This window comes from Dendrobates tinctorius, unplaced genomic scaffold (assembly GCF_039654945.1).
Source record: "Dendrobates tinctorius isolate UK_male_01 unplaced genomic scaffold, ASM3965494v1 ptg000075l, whole genome shotgun sequence".
Classification (NCBI taxonomy): domain Eukaryota; kingdom Metazoa; phylum Chordata; class Amphibia; order Anura; family Dendrobatidae; genus Dendrobates; species Dendrobates tinctorius.
This window is the reverse complement of record NW_027361743.1, coordinates 40,200,446-40,212,753: the sequence shown is the minus strand read 5'-3', so window position 1 is coordinate 40,212,753 and position 12,308 is coordinate 40,200,446. Positions and strand designations below refer to the sequence as shown.

The 12,308-nt window shown below is 45.9% G+C and overlaps 1 protein-coding gene across 2 annotated transcripts in view; it reads right to left on the bottom strand.

Annotated features, from left to right (window-relative positions):
• PDS5B (PDS5 cohesin associated factor B) overlaps window positions 1-12,308 on the bottom strand; it is a 238,732-nt gene that overhangs the window by 112,504 nt on the left and 113,920 nt on the right. For both annotated transcript variants that reach the window (XM_073583194.1, XM_073583193.1), the window contains exons 14-16: window positions 6,399-6,480; window positions 2,936-2,984; window positions 2,311-2,450 (exon numbers count right to left, since the gene is read on the bottom strand). In XM_073583194.1, coding sequence (XP_073439295.1) covers window positions 2,311-2,450; window positions 2,936-2,984; window positions 6,399-6,480 — 271 coding nt within the window. The remainder of the gene's footprint in view (window positions 1-2,310; window positions 2,451-2,935; window positions 2,985-6,398; window positions 6,481-12,308) is intronic.

Below are 12,308 nucleotides of genomic sequence, written 5' to 3'. Positions count from 1 at the left end.
TCTCTCTGCAGAAGAATTTGCCACACATTGGAAAAATAAGATTGACCAATCAAAGCAAGCCTCTACTGCTTCAACCACCACAACCCCTCCATATAACTAACAGACCAATGCCCTTCCCTCACAACCTTCCTCCCCGCCATCACTGAAGGAGAGCTTACTCATCTCTCCAAATTGCACCTCACCACTTGTGCACTTAACCCCATCCCACCTTCTTACCAACCTCACCACCACGCTATCTTGGCCTTAAGCCATCTCTTCAACCTATTGTTATCTTCTGGTATCTTCCCTTCTGCTTTCAAACATAGGACAGTCACAACCATCCTGAAAAAAAAAAAAAAACATCCCTCGACCCAACCTCTACATCCTGCTGTCGTCCCAGGTTTCATCCAACTCACTCTTTGACAACCTACAATCGGGCTTCCATCCCCTTCACCGAAACTGCCTTAACAAAATTACTAACAACTTACTCACTGCCAAAGCTATGAGACGATTCTCTATACTCCTCCTTCTAGACCTATCCTCTGCCTTCGACAACGTCAACCACTTCTTCCTACTACAGATCCTCTCTTCCCTTGGTTTCAAAGGTCTTGTGCTCTCCTGGATCTCCTCATATGTGTCTAACTTCACATTTAGTATCTTCCACTCCAATGCTACCTGTTCATCCTGCCCTCTCTGTTGGTGTCCCCTCCAGGCTTTGTCCTGGGAGCCCTACTCTTCTTAAGCTATACTTTTGACCTGGGGCAACTGAAAGTCCCATGGTTTCCAGTAATATTTAGACCCTGATGATGACACTCAGATCTCTTTAGCCCTCTGTCACTTCTGGCTGTCCAGAACTCCTGAGCGTATATCAGCCATACCCTCCTCCTCTTCTTGCTTCCTAAAACCCAATATAGAAAAAATCTGAACTCATCATCTTTCCTTTATCTTACCTAACCCACCTACTCAATCTTGTGAAAAAATATTCCATATTTATTGGTATCTAGAAAACATATACTCTAAAAGTTTTCGGTCCCAACATAGGACCTTCATCAGAGATTGTATCAAGATCTGAATGCAGTATGTAGGTAGCGCTCTAGTATAGCTGTGGGCGCCCTCTGCTCACAGTGAGATATCGCACGCCGGATGAGGTCGCACCACAGCGCCATTCTGCAGCGAGAAATCGCTATGGAATAATTTTTTCACAATACTGAGTGCCAAGTTTTTTATCATTTATACGATTGGCTGGAGACCCTACTTGTGCACCTTCCAAAATATTATGGACTTTTGAGTGCCTTGTTGTTTTCTACCACCTACTCAATCTATCACCATAAATGACATCACGCTTTCCCCTGTACCTGAAATTCACTGCCTCAGAGAAACCCTAGACTCTGCCCTATCCTTCAGACCGCATATCGCAGTTCTTGCCACATCAAACTAAAAAATATTTCCAGAATCATTCCTTTCCACAATCCTCAATCTACTAAGATGTTAGTTCATGCCCTCATCATCTTCCACCTTGCGACTACAATATCCTCCTTGCTAACACTTTCGCCACTCTCCAGTTCATCCGCTGTCCGACCAATCCACCTTTCTCGTTACTCAGTCAATCCATTCATTGACTCCCAATTCCCCAACATATCCAGTTCAAACTACTAACATTGATCTACCAATAGGTGGCGCTGTAGAGTAAAAGTCCTCTTTCTCTCTGAAGAGGCAATTTGCATATAACATTGATCTACAAAGTCAGCCACAAATCTGTCTCCATATCTGGAACTAATCTCGTGATATATTGCAACATATAATCTCTGGTCCTCCCAAGACCTCCTCCCTCCGTCACACTCATATACTCTTAACCCAATTACCTCCAAAACTTCTCCCAAGTATCCTCCATCCTCTGGAGTTCAGTGTTCCAACAAGTCAGATTCCACCACACTTTCAGAAGCAACTTGAAAACGCATCTCTTCAAGAAAGCTTGCAGCCTGCAATAACCCACCTCACCACCACAGGAGATGCCACAACCCCCTAACCTACTGTATCCTTCCTCCATTACCCTGTAGACTGTAAGCCCGCAGTGGCAGGGCCCTCTGCTTTCTGTACCAGCCTGGAATTGTTAGTTTCTTGACCTTAATTTATATTTGTATTTTGTGTGTAAACCCATTCTTATGTACAGACCGACAGAATCAATGGTGATCTAAAAATAAATGATACATACAACAGTGTATTGTAGTGACTTTACAATGTACAATGTGGCAACTTTAATTCTGGAAAAGCAATCAAACAATTTAGAAGACTAGAAGCTGGTAAGAAAGTATTTTAAGGGTTGATTCTCACCACACAAACTTCCGCCTGCTTGCAGGAACAGGTTGGGCTCACAATCTTCTCTAGTTGCCCCCTAATCTTTTCATCTTCCTCTAAAACTTGTGTAAATTTCTTTAAAAAGTCTTGCCCTTTACCAGGATCGGGTAAGTTTCCTATGATGAAAGAATGAAATAAACAATGTAAATAAAGTCCCCTCCCTGTCGCTATGAGATTCACAGATGAAAGTCACCTGCACCTGAGGTCTGTCTATGGGACCCACTCAACTCTCTGCCGACAGATGAGGTTGAAAGATAGATCCAGCTATTGAAATTCTGACATTTGTTCAGCGGGGAGATATGGCTCTACCACAAGAGTCTCACGAGAATACAGCAGCACTTGGCTGTGCTTAGTATCTGTGTATGGGGAAGTCTGGAGCAATCGCTATCTGACGAACTATGTAAGTCAGCCAACACTTACCCTAATGTGTATGGGGGCTGGAAGGACCAGTTTCTAGTTGTACATCACCCATCAACTACTAATAGATCACATACATTCCCATTAGTAGACACATTGTAGAATGTCAATCGAGGCTTTGTATGAAAGACAAGAAGCAATAAAAAAAAGATGCTAAACGATCACATTTCACACGTGGACTTACGTGTAATGACCATCACTTTTGAAAAAATTGCTTTACTTCCAGACTCCGACTGAAAGACAAAATTGTGAAATGTTTAACGAAGTTACATTTTATAAACCCATGAAGTCAACACCGGAGATCATAATGTAAAGCCAAGAAAGTACAATGGTTTTCAATAGTACTGAAGTATGGACTATTGATTCATGTCGATGTAAAGAAAAACTCCACCACGTCCCAGTGAGGGAACTACCTGAAAACAGTGGCTCTGGTTTACTATGATAAATGACTACATGATATGATATGAATTCTGGCTTAATTAGCGCGGGGGGGGGGGGGGGGGACCTTAGACATTCTGCATTAATGTGACTTTTAGAGCCATTTTTAATCATGCAAGCCAACTAATAGACTGGGTAAAAGAGTAGACAATCTAAAAACGCATTACATGTATCAAAACCATGAGAATTGAGCAGTTACCACTCTGAAAAACAGGTGTGAACAGGTTTAGTTCGATAAAACCTACCAGCAGATATAACTGTAAACTATCAGCCAAGGAGAGGTATCATTAAGTTAAGTTTTCAGCAAAGATGGTCGCCATGAAATTCGCTGTTGGGCACACATGAATTGGCTAATTTATGAAATATCGTCTTATGTCTGTCTGTAACCGAAATCCCACGGGGCTGACTGATCAGTGACAGACGCAGCTGTTTGTAATGGTAAGCTGCTCCTGCCACTGATAGGTCGCGGCCGCCAGGCGCGACCAATCAGCGGCAGGCGCAGTCGGGCGCAGCGAAACTGTAAAAAAATAGAATTAAAATTAAAAAAAAAAGCTTATACTCACCTTCCAATGGCCCACGATCTCCACTCCACGCGCCAGGCCTGGCGGACCCAGTAATGCCTTGCGCCTTAGACCGGAGATGACGTCACTCTCGCGAGAGCGCGACGTCATCAGCGGTGTTTCGCAGAAAGCATTACTGGGACCGCGAGGCCGGGGCCCGTGGAGTGGAGATCGTGGACCGTCGGAAGGTGGATATATAACTTCTTTATTTTAACAGAGACCACACATACCAGGAAAGGGGGGTGAGGGGGACCTTGCATACCAGCAATGGGTGGGGGGGGGGTTACCATGTATACCAGCAATGGGGGGGGGGGACCATGTATAACAGGAAAGGGGGGGTGAGGGGACCATGCATACCAGGAAAGGGAGGGTGACTGGACCATGCATACCAGGATTGGGGGGTGAGAGGACCATGCATACCAGGATTGGGGGGTGAGAGGACCATGCATTCCAGGATTGGAGGGTGAGAGGACCATGCATTCCAGGATTGGAGGGTGAGAGGACCATGCATTCCAGGATTGGAGGGTGAGAGGTACCATGCATACCAGGATTGGGGGGTGAGGGGACCATGCATATCACGATTGGGGATTGAGGGGACCATGCATACCAAAAAAAAGGGGGGTCAGGAAAGGGGGGGTGAGGGGGACTATGCATACCAGGAAAGAGGGGTGAGGGGACCATGCATACCAGGATTGGGGGGTGAGAGGACCATGCATATCAGCATTGGGGGGTGCATTATTGCATTATTATTAAAACTTCATAAATAAACTACATACATATTCTAGAATACCCGATGCGCTAGAATCTGGCCACCATCTAGTTTATGAAATAAGTATCTTCATTTTAACTTTTTTCCTAGAACAGCAATGCAATTCCACTTTCATATATTCCATGTTTGCATACTATAGCGATAAAGATAGCAGCTTTAATTTATTAGTTACATATGGAGTTGGCTACTCTTAGCTTGCACCTGTTCACACCTGTTTTTCTGTTTGGAAGTGATGGTCTTTGATATTTGTATATTCATGCTTTCTTACTAAGCACTCCACCCATCAGCCTATGGCAGTTTTAAGCGCAGGTTGATCCTGCTTACCCATATACCGTATTTAAGAAGCACTTTTTTCCTCCTAAAATATGGAGGAAAATAGGGGGTGCATCTTATAGTCCAGATGTACTGGCTCTGGCTGTGGCGGGGTATCGGTTTTGGCGGAGCAGCGGATCACAGAGGCAGGAGTCGGCGGCTGCGGCTAACTCCGGTGCCCACTGCTACAGAGAAATGAATATTCACTGCATTACACACCCATGGGTATGGAGGGCAATGGATATTCATTTCTTAATGGCATCCTGGTATGACTGGCCCCATCCCGTTCCTGGTATGCATGGCCCCATCAGAAAAGATTAGAAAAAAAAAAAACAACAACATTACACTTACCTTCCTACGCTCCCTCGCAGTGTCCTGCTCCGTTGCCAACAACTGCTTAATGCTAGTAAGTAGCGCATGGCAGAGACCGGGATGGGTCCACTCATACCAGGATAAGGATGGGGCAATGCATAACAGGGACGGGATGGGGCCAATCATACCAGGATAAAGATGGGGCCCTACATATCAGGACTGGGATGGGGCCAATCATACCAGGATAAGGATGAGGCCATGCCTAACAGGACCGGAATGGGACGATGCATACCAGGATAAGGATGGTAACATGCATACCAGGACTGGGATTGGACCAATCATAACAGGTTAAGGATGAGGCCCTGCACACCAGGATAGGGATGGGGCCCTGCATACCAGTATAAGGATGGGGCCCCTGGATACCAGTATAGGGATGAGGGCGATCATTCCTGCCAGGATGAGGGGGACCATTCCTACCAGGATTGGGATGAGGGGGCCATGCATACCGGGCTAGGGATAAGGAGGCATGCATACCAGGATAGGGATGAGGGGGCTATGCAGACCAGGATAGGGATAAGGGGGCCATGCACACCATAATAGGGATGAGGGAGCCATGCATACCAGGATATGGGATATTAAGTACAGAATTGACCACATTTTTTGCTTCAGTTTTTTTTCCCCTAACTTCCTCCTCTAAAACCTAGGTGCATCTTATAGGCCGGTAATTATAGGCCACCAGACAAGAGGAGATATTACATTCGGTTAGATTCAAAGCAAAGAAGGTCACCTGCTGGGCACACATGAATTGGCCAATTTATGCACTAAGTATCTTCATTTTAACAGCTCTTCCTAAAGATTACATTAGGCAGAGAAGGAATACGCCTTCCTTGCCTTCGACAATGATTGTGAAGGAGAGCATGCCACCTCCTATTTTTCCCTCCTCCTTTTCTTCCAGTGATAATGAACCCTCACGTAGACGTCCCAGGACAGTATATGAGCTAGAGCACACATTTATTGACTACCTATGGGCCTCACCTCCCGAAATTTATGAGCCTCAGTTTCGTGTTTTTGTGGCCTAATCAGGAAACCAATTTGACACTTACGGGCTCACAGAAATAGATTTTTTCTAATTAGTGGCGGCTGTAACCATGTCCCAGCACCAACCACCAGCTGGCTCTCTACTGATGCACTGGTAAGACGGCTGTCGATTTACATGAACCATTTACATAGCATCTTCTCCTGATAGAAAGACTTACTTTGGGCTGTTTCATCAAGTCCAACAAATCTTTCACATGATGTCTGAGTGAATTCTGACATTTCCACATCTCATTCAATGCTCTGTCACAGGAGGAAGAAAAGAAAAGTTAAATGTAATCTAAAACAAACTGATGGGTGTCTGACACCCAGCATCCTGACTGATAAGCTGTGATTACAACAATGTAACACTGAACTGAGCTGCAAAGTGTAGAAGCATTCCTACTGTAGCAGCCACTGCCAGGTACTGGAGAGCAGCTCCTAGTAAGAGGTATGAGACCTGCTCAGCAGCAACAGATGACAGCAATATATGTTTGAAATCTCTTAGGGTATGTTTCCACAGTCAGTAAACGCTGCGGGTTTGACGCTGCCTTCAGCCGCAGTGGCCAGATGTTACAGCATAGTGGATGGGATTTCATGTCTGTCTATGTTGCGGAGATGCTCCGTAGCATAACTTTCCCATAGACTATCATTAGATGCGGTAAAACCGCATTATCTTTATAGTCACATGCACATTAAGTGCGGGAATGCAGCTTACTACGCATGTAAACTAATTTAAACAATGTCTTATATTCTGCCACAGCCGGATGAGCTGAGCTGACCGTGAGAACGCCCATGCACGTGACTGCCTGGAACGAGGTTATCTCCGGTCACTTGCCAAGTTCTCACGGTGTGCTGATCAGCTGATCGTGAGAACTGCAGTGCAGGTGACCGCCGGGTACCGAGTTGTCTCCGGTGATTAGCTGCAAGCACCGCTGTGTCTGGATGTGAGCCTGAGTTGTGGCATAATGCCACCAAAGGCATCCAGATGTAGCAGAGCTGGACTTGTATACTGGTATACTGTTGCATTTTTTATTTTATTACAGGAGATCGAGGGTTTCAGTTGGATTAGGCGATGCAGTTAAGTATGGTTTAATTTAGAGTATTAAAGGAGCCTGGGGCATTATTTCTATTAAAGGACTTTTTTCTGGGTGTCTGTGTTTTATTACAACGTGACTATAGGATTAGTAATGGATTGGTGTCTTATAGACACTTCTCCATTACTAAGCCGGGGGCTTGATGTCACCGGACAATACAAAGGTGACATCAACCCACCAAATATTACCCTACTTGCCACCGCTACAGGGCAAGTGGGAAGAGTCGGGTAAATACAAAGGTGACAACAACCAACCAAATATTACCCCACTTGCCACCGCTAGAGTGAAAGTGGGATGAGCTGGGTAAAGTGCCACAATTGGCACATCTTTGGATCTGCCAATTGTGGGGCAGCTGCAGGCTGCTATTTTTAGGCTGGTGAGGTCCAAAATACATGGGCCTCGCCAGCTTGAGAATACCAGGCCGCAGCTGTCTGCTTTTTCCTTGGCTGGTTAACAAATGTCGTGGGGTCCCCCTATATTTTTTTTTTCTTTTTAAGGGATCCCACTATTTTTGGTAACCATCCAAGGTAAACAGACTGCTGCGGCCTGGTATTATCAGACTGGTAAGGTTCATGGATATTGGTTCTTTACTAGCCTGAAATACCAGTTCCAGTAGTCTGCTTTACTCAGGCTGGTTAACATATATAGGGGGACCGACGCGATTTTATTTTTTTTACTTATTTATTAAAAAGGAGGGGACCTCTCTCTGTGCTTTCCTCCACTTTCTGTGTGGTGTACTTCTGGCTGTGTTATAAGATTCACCATTATGTAAATTAGTACACATATGTAGTAAGCTGCGTTCACGCACTTAATACGCATGTGACTAGGACGACAATGCGGTTTTACCGCATGTAATGAAAGTCAATGGGTGATTTACGCAGCGGAGACAGAGCGCCTCCACTACATAGGCATGCTGCGGTCTGGAAAGATGCGCCGCATGTCTGTCTCTGCAGGTGTGCCGTGGGCGTCTCTGAACGTATAGTGGGCATAGGATTTCTTGAAATCCCATCCACTATGCTCTAACAGCTGGATGCTGCGGGTTTGACGATGCAGATGTACGCAGCGTCCAACATGCAGCGTTTACTGACTGCAAGAACATACCCCAATATATCTGCAAACAGTTAATCACTTTTTTTTCCTTCCCAGAGGGCAACTTTCAATTAAGCTTTATTTCAAGTGACAAAAAAAACGCATGCAATGAAAAAACGCATCAAAAACGCATGTAAAAACGCAGGTGACCTGCCAGTGACCTCAGATGCAGATCTGAGGTGAAATCTGTCAAATCCTGAGCAAATACTGAGCCATTCCTGACCGTGGAAACACCCTTAAAATTACCAGTGTGTTGGTGGGGAGGGGCTGAAAACAGATTATTAGGTAATTATTACATATATAAAGGAATAGGCTGTAGTAGCATGAAGGGTATACTTAAGGGGAACCCTGTCATTGTGAAAAGGTCATCTGATAAGCGGGCAGGATGCTATAGAGCAGGAGGAGTTAAGACTGATATACATTTTTGTGTAAAAAGTTTCATTAAAATTAACTTTTCTCATTTTATACGATTGTAATGATGCGAGTCCAGTAGATGGTCCTACTCCGCGATCGACAGTATTCCCTGTATGACTGTGCATGCAGTAATAGCTGGGCAACCCCAGGGCGCCCTTCAATCCTCAAGCTTTATCCCTGCTGTACTGTTTGAGTCTATTTGAAAATAAGTTTCTAAAGCTGCAGATTATTTATTATGAGGATCTGAAAATTTACGGTTAGGCTATGTGCACACGGTGCGGATTCTGCTGCGTTTCAATAGTTTGGGTGGTTTCCGCAGCGGTTTCACACCTTTAACATAGTAGAGGTGTGAAACCGCAGGGCAAATCCGCAGACCAAACCGTAGGTCACTTTACCTGCGGTTCCGCGCGGGAAAAACGCAGGTGAATCTGCAGCGTGTGCACATAGCCTTAGTAGGAGAGTTTGTTTATGGGTAGGTGGTGTTATTATGAGTGGTGTTTTGTAAAGCTCTCTTGCCATAATTTCAGTCACATAAATGACTAAAGGTACGTGCACACGCTGCGGATTGGGGTGCGGATTTGTCAGCGCGGATTTTGTAAAATCCGCAGGTAAATCTGCAGGTCACAAGACCTGCTGTTTTACCTGCGGATTAGCCTGCGGTTTTTCATCTCCACAATGGAGATGGCAAACCGCAGCGGAATCCGAAAAAAGAATTGACATGTCAATTCTTTCTGCGGTTTAGAAACCGCGCGGAAAAATCCGCACCGTCTGCACTGCGGTTTTTAATATCCATAGGATATTATGGTACTGTACACCGCAGCAAAAACTGCTGCGGATCCGCAGAGGCCAAATCCGCTGCGGAACCGCAGCAGAATCCGCAGCGTGTGCACACACCCTTATAGCATCATTGTTGATTATCTAGTGCATCTACTATTTATCAGTCTCTCCAGTTCCTGCCGGTCTGTGCGCTCGATACATTTGCAAGTTACTGCAGATGGGTGGGCTTTGAGCACAGGACTGTGCAGGTCTGTTTTGCTGTGGTATATAAGCTCTTATTGTTGCTACACTGGTTAGTGTTTGCTGCGATTTTATTATTTTTGTTTATTTAAAGAGTGCTATTTTTTTCCACAACGCTGATTTTACACTTTGAATGTCATGAGTGTCCATTATTTGAAAAGTCGGCTAAAAATGTGGCAAGGACGTCCATTGAGTGAAGCTAAATTGGAAAAGCTTGCCAACGCCACCTCAGATTATGAGAACATATCCAACTGGAGAAAGATGAGGACCACATAAGTCGCGGGGGAAAGTGATTACGAGAAGTCTGATTCTGAAGTTGGATCTGATAAAGCACGATACCCAACTAATCCCATGAGAGCAATCCAGTCTAAAAACAAAAGCGTAATTTGGAACTTGAAGCCTTTTGCCCAGGCAGGAAAATGGTCCTGTGCTAACAGATAATTCTCTAATAACGAACCGCTATTAGAGAAGTTTGGGATAAAAGAGATTCTTCCAAAATTATACAATACTGGTGAAAAGGTCACTGTGGATGAACTTGTGTTACTCTGAGGTAGGTATCCCTTCAAACAATATATACCGAGTAAGCCAGCAAAGTACGGAATGAAGATATGGACACTGTGACAGCAGCAGTTCATACGCACTAAACGCTCAGGTACACATAGGAAAAGAGGGATTTTGGGTTCTTACCGTAAAATCTCTTTCTTGGAGCCTTCATTGGGGGACACAGATTACCATGGGTGTATGCTGCTGCTAGGAGGCTGACACTATGCAAAACAAAAAACCTTAGCTCCTCCCCGGCAGTATACACCCATCGACAGGCACCAAGTACCTCAGTTGGTGAGAAAGCAGTAGGAGAAGCAACCAAAAACTATCAACATATGTACCAACCCAACAGGGGACTCGAAGACCCAACACGGTACAACTTAAACAGGGAGGGTGCTGTGTCCCCCAATGAAGGCTCCAAGAAAGATTTTACGGTAAGAATCCAAAATCCCTCTTTATCGCCTTATTGGGGGACACAGATTACCATGGGACGTTCCAAAGCAGTCCCGAGGGTGGGAACAGCCATAAAGGAACGAAAGAAGGAAGGGCTTACGTCGGTCGATGTGCTACCGCCGCCTGCAGAACCTTCCAAGAGCTGTATCAGACGAGGCCTGGGTATGAACCCTATAGAACCTCGCAAAGGTGTGCAAAGACGACCAGGTCGCAGCTCTGCAAAGTTGTAAGGCCGAAGCCTGGTGTCGCACAGCCCAAGAAGCCCCTACGGCCCGGGTGGAGTGGGCTCTCACTCCCGGAGGGGGCCGTTTTTCCTGAAGTCGGTAGGCCTCTAGAATGGTAGAACGAATCCAGCGAGCAATCATGGATTTAGATGCAGGAAGCCCTTTCCGGCGACCTTCAGAGATGACAAGCAGGGAATCGGATTGGCGAAAAGAAACGGTCCTGGCAAGGTAGACACGCAAGGCTCTCACTACATCCAGTTTGTGGAGCGACTTTTCCAGAGGATGAGCAGGCACAGGACAAAATGATGGAAGGACGATATCTTCGTTAATGTGAAAGGGGGATACCACCTTTGGAAGGAAGGAACTGGCCTGAGAACGACCTTATCTTGGTGGAGGATTAGGTACGGGGAACGACAGGATAAAGCCGCCAGCTCAGAAACTCTCCTGATGGATGTAATGGCAATTAGAAAAGCCACCTTCCATGAGAGAAGGGACAGAGGAATGTCCTGGATTGGTTCGAACGGCGCCTTTTGGAGAGCGCCAAGAACGAGATTGAGATCCCACGGATCTATAAGAGAATGATGAGGAGGAGCCACACAGGCGACTCCTTGGAGAAAAGTCTTCACCTGGGGTAAGGAAGCCAGATCCTTCTGGAAGAGGATTGCCAGGGCAGACACCTGACCTTTGAGGGTACTGAGAGACAGGCCCGCATGCAAACCGGACTGGAGGGAGCCAAGTATGGATGGAATGGAGAACGACAATGGAAAAACCGTTATCATCGCACCAACGGAAAAATGCCTTCCAGTACCTATGGTAAATGCGGGAGGAGGCTGGCTTCCTAGCTCTGATCATGGTTTGAATGACCCGGCTGGAAAACCCTGATTCTCTCAGAATTGCGCCCTCAACGGCCATGCCGTTAAACTCAGACTGAGAATTCTGGTGATAAAAGGGGGCCTTGTGAGAAGATCTGGATGGTCTGGAAGCCTCCAGGGGACGTCCTCGGGCATGTTCACCAACTCCGCGAAGCAAGGACATCTTGGCCAGTCTGGAGCCACCAGAACGACTGGGATGCCCTCTGACTATCTTTTTGACCACCCTTGGGATTAGGGCAAGGGGAGGAAACAGGTAAGGCAGTTGGAACTGGGACCACGGAATTACCAGGGCGTCGCAACCGACGGCTAGAGGATCCCTGGACCTGGCTACAAAGTGAGGAACTTTGTTGTTCATCCGAGATGCCATGAGATCGACGTCCAGG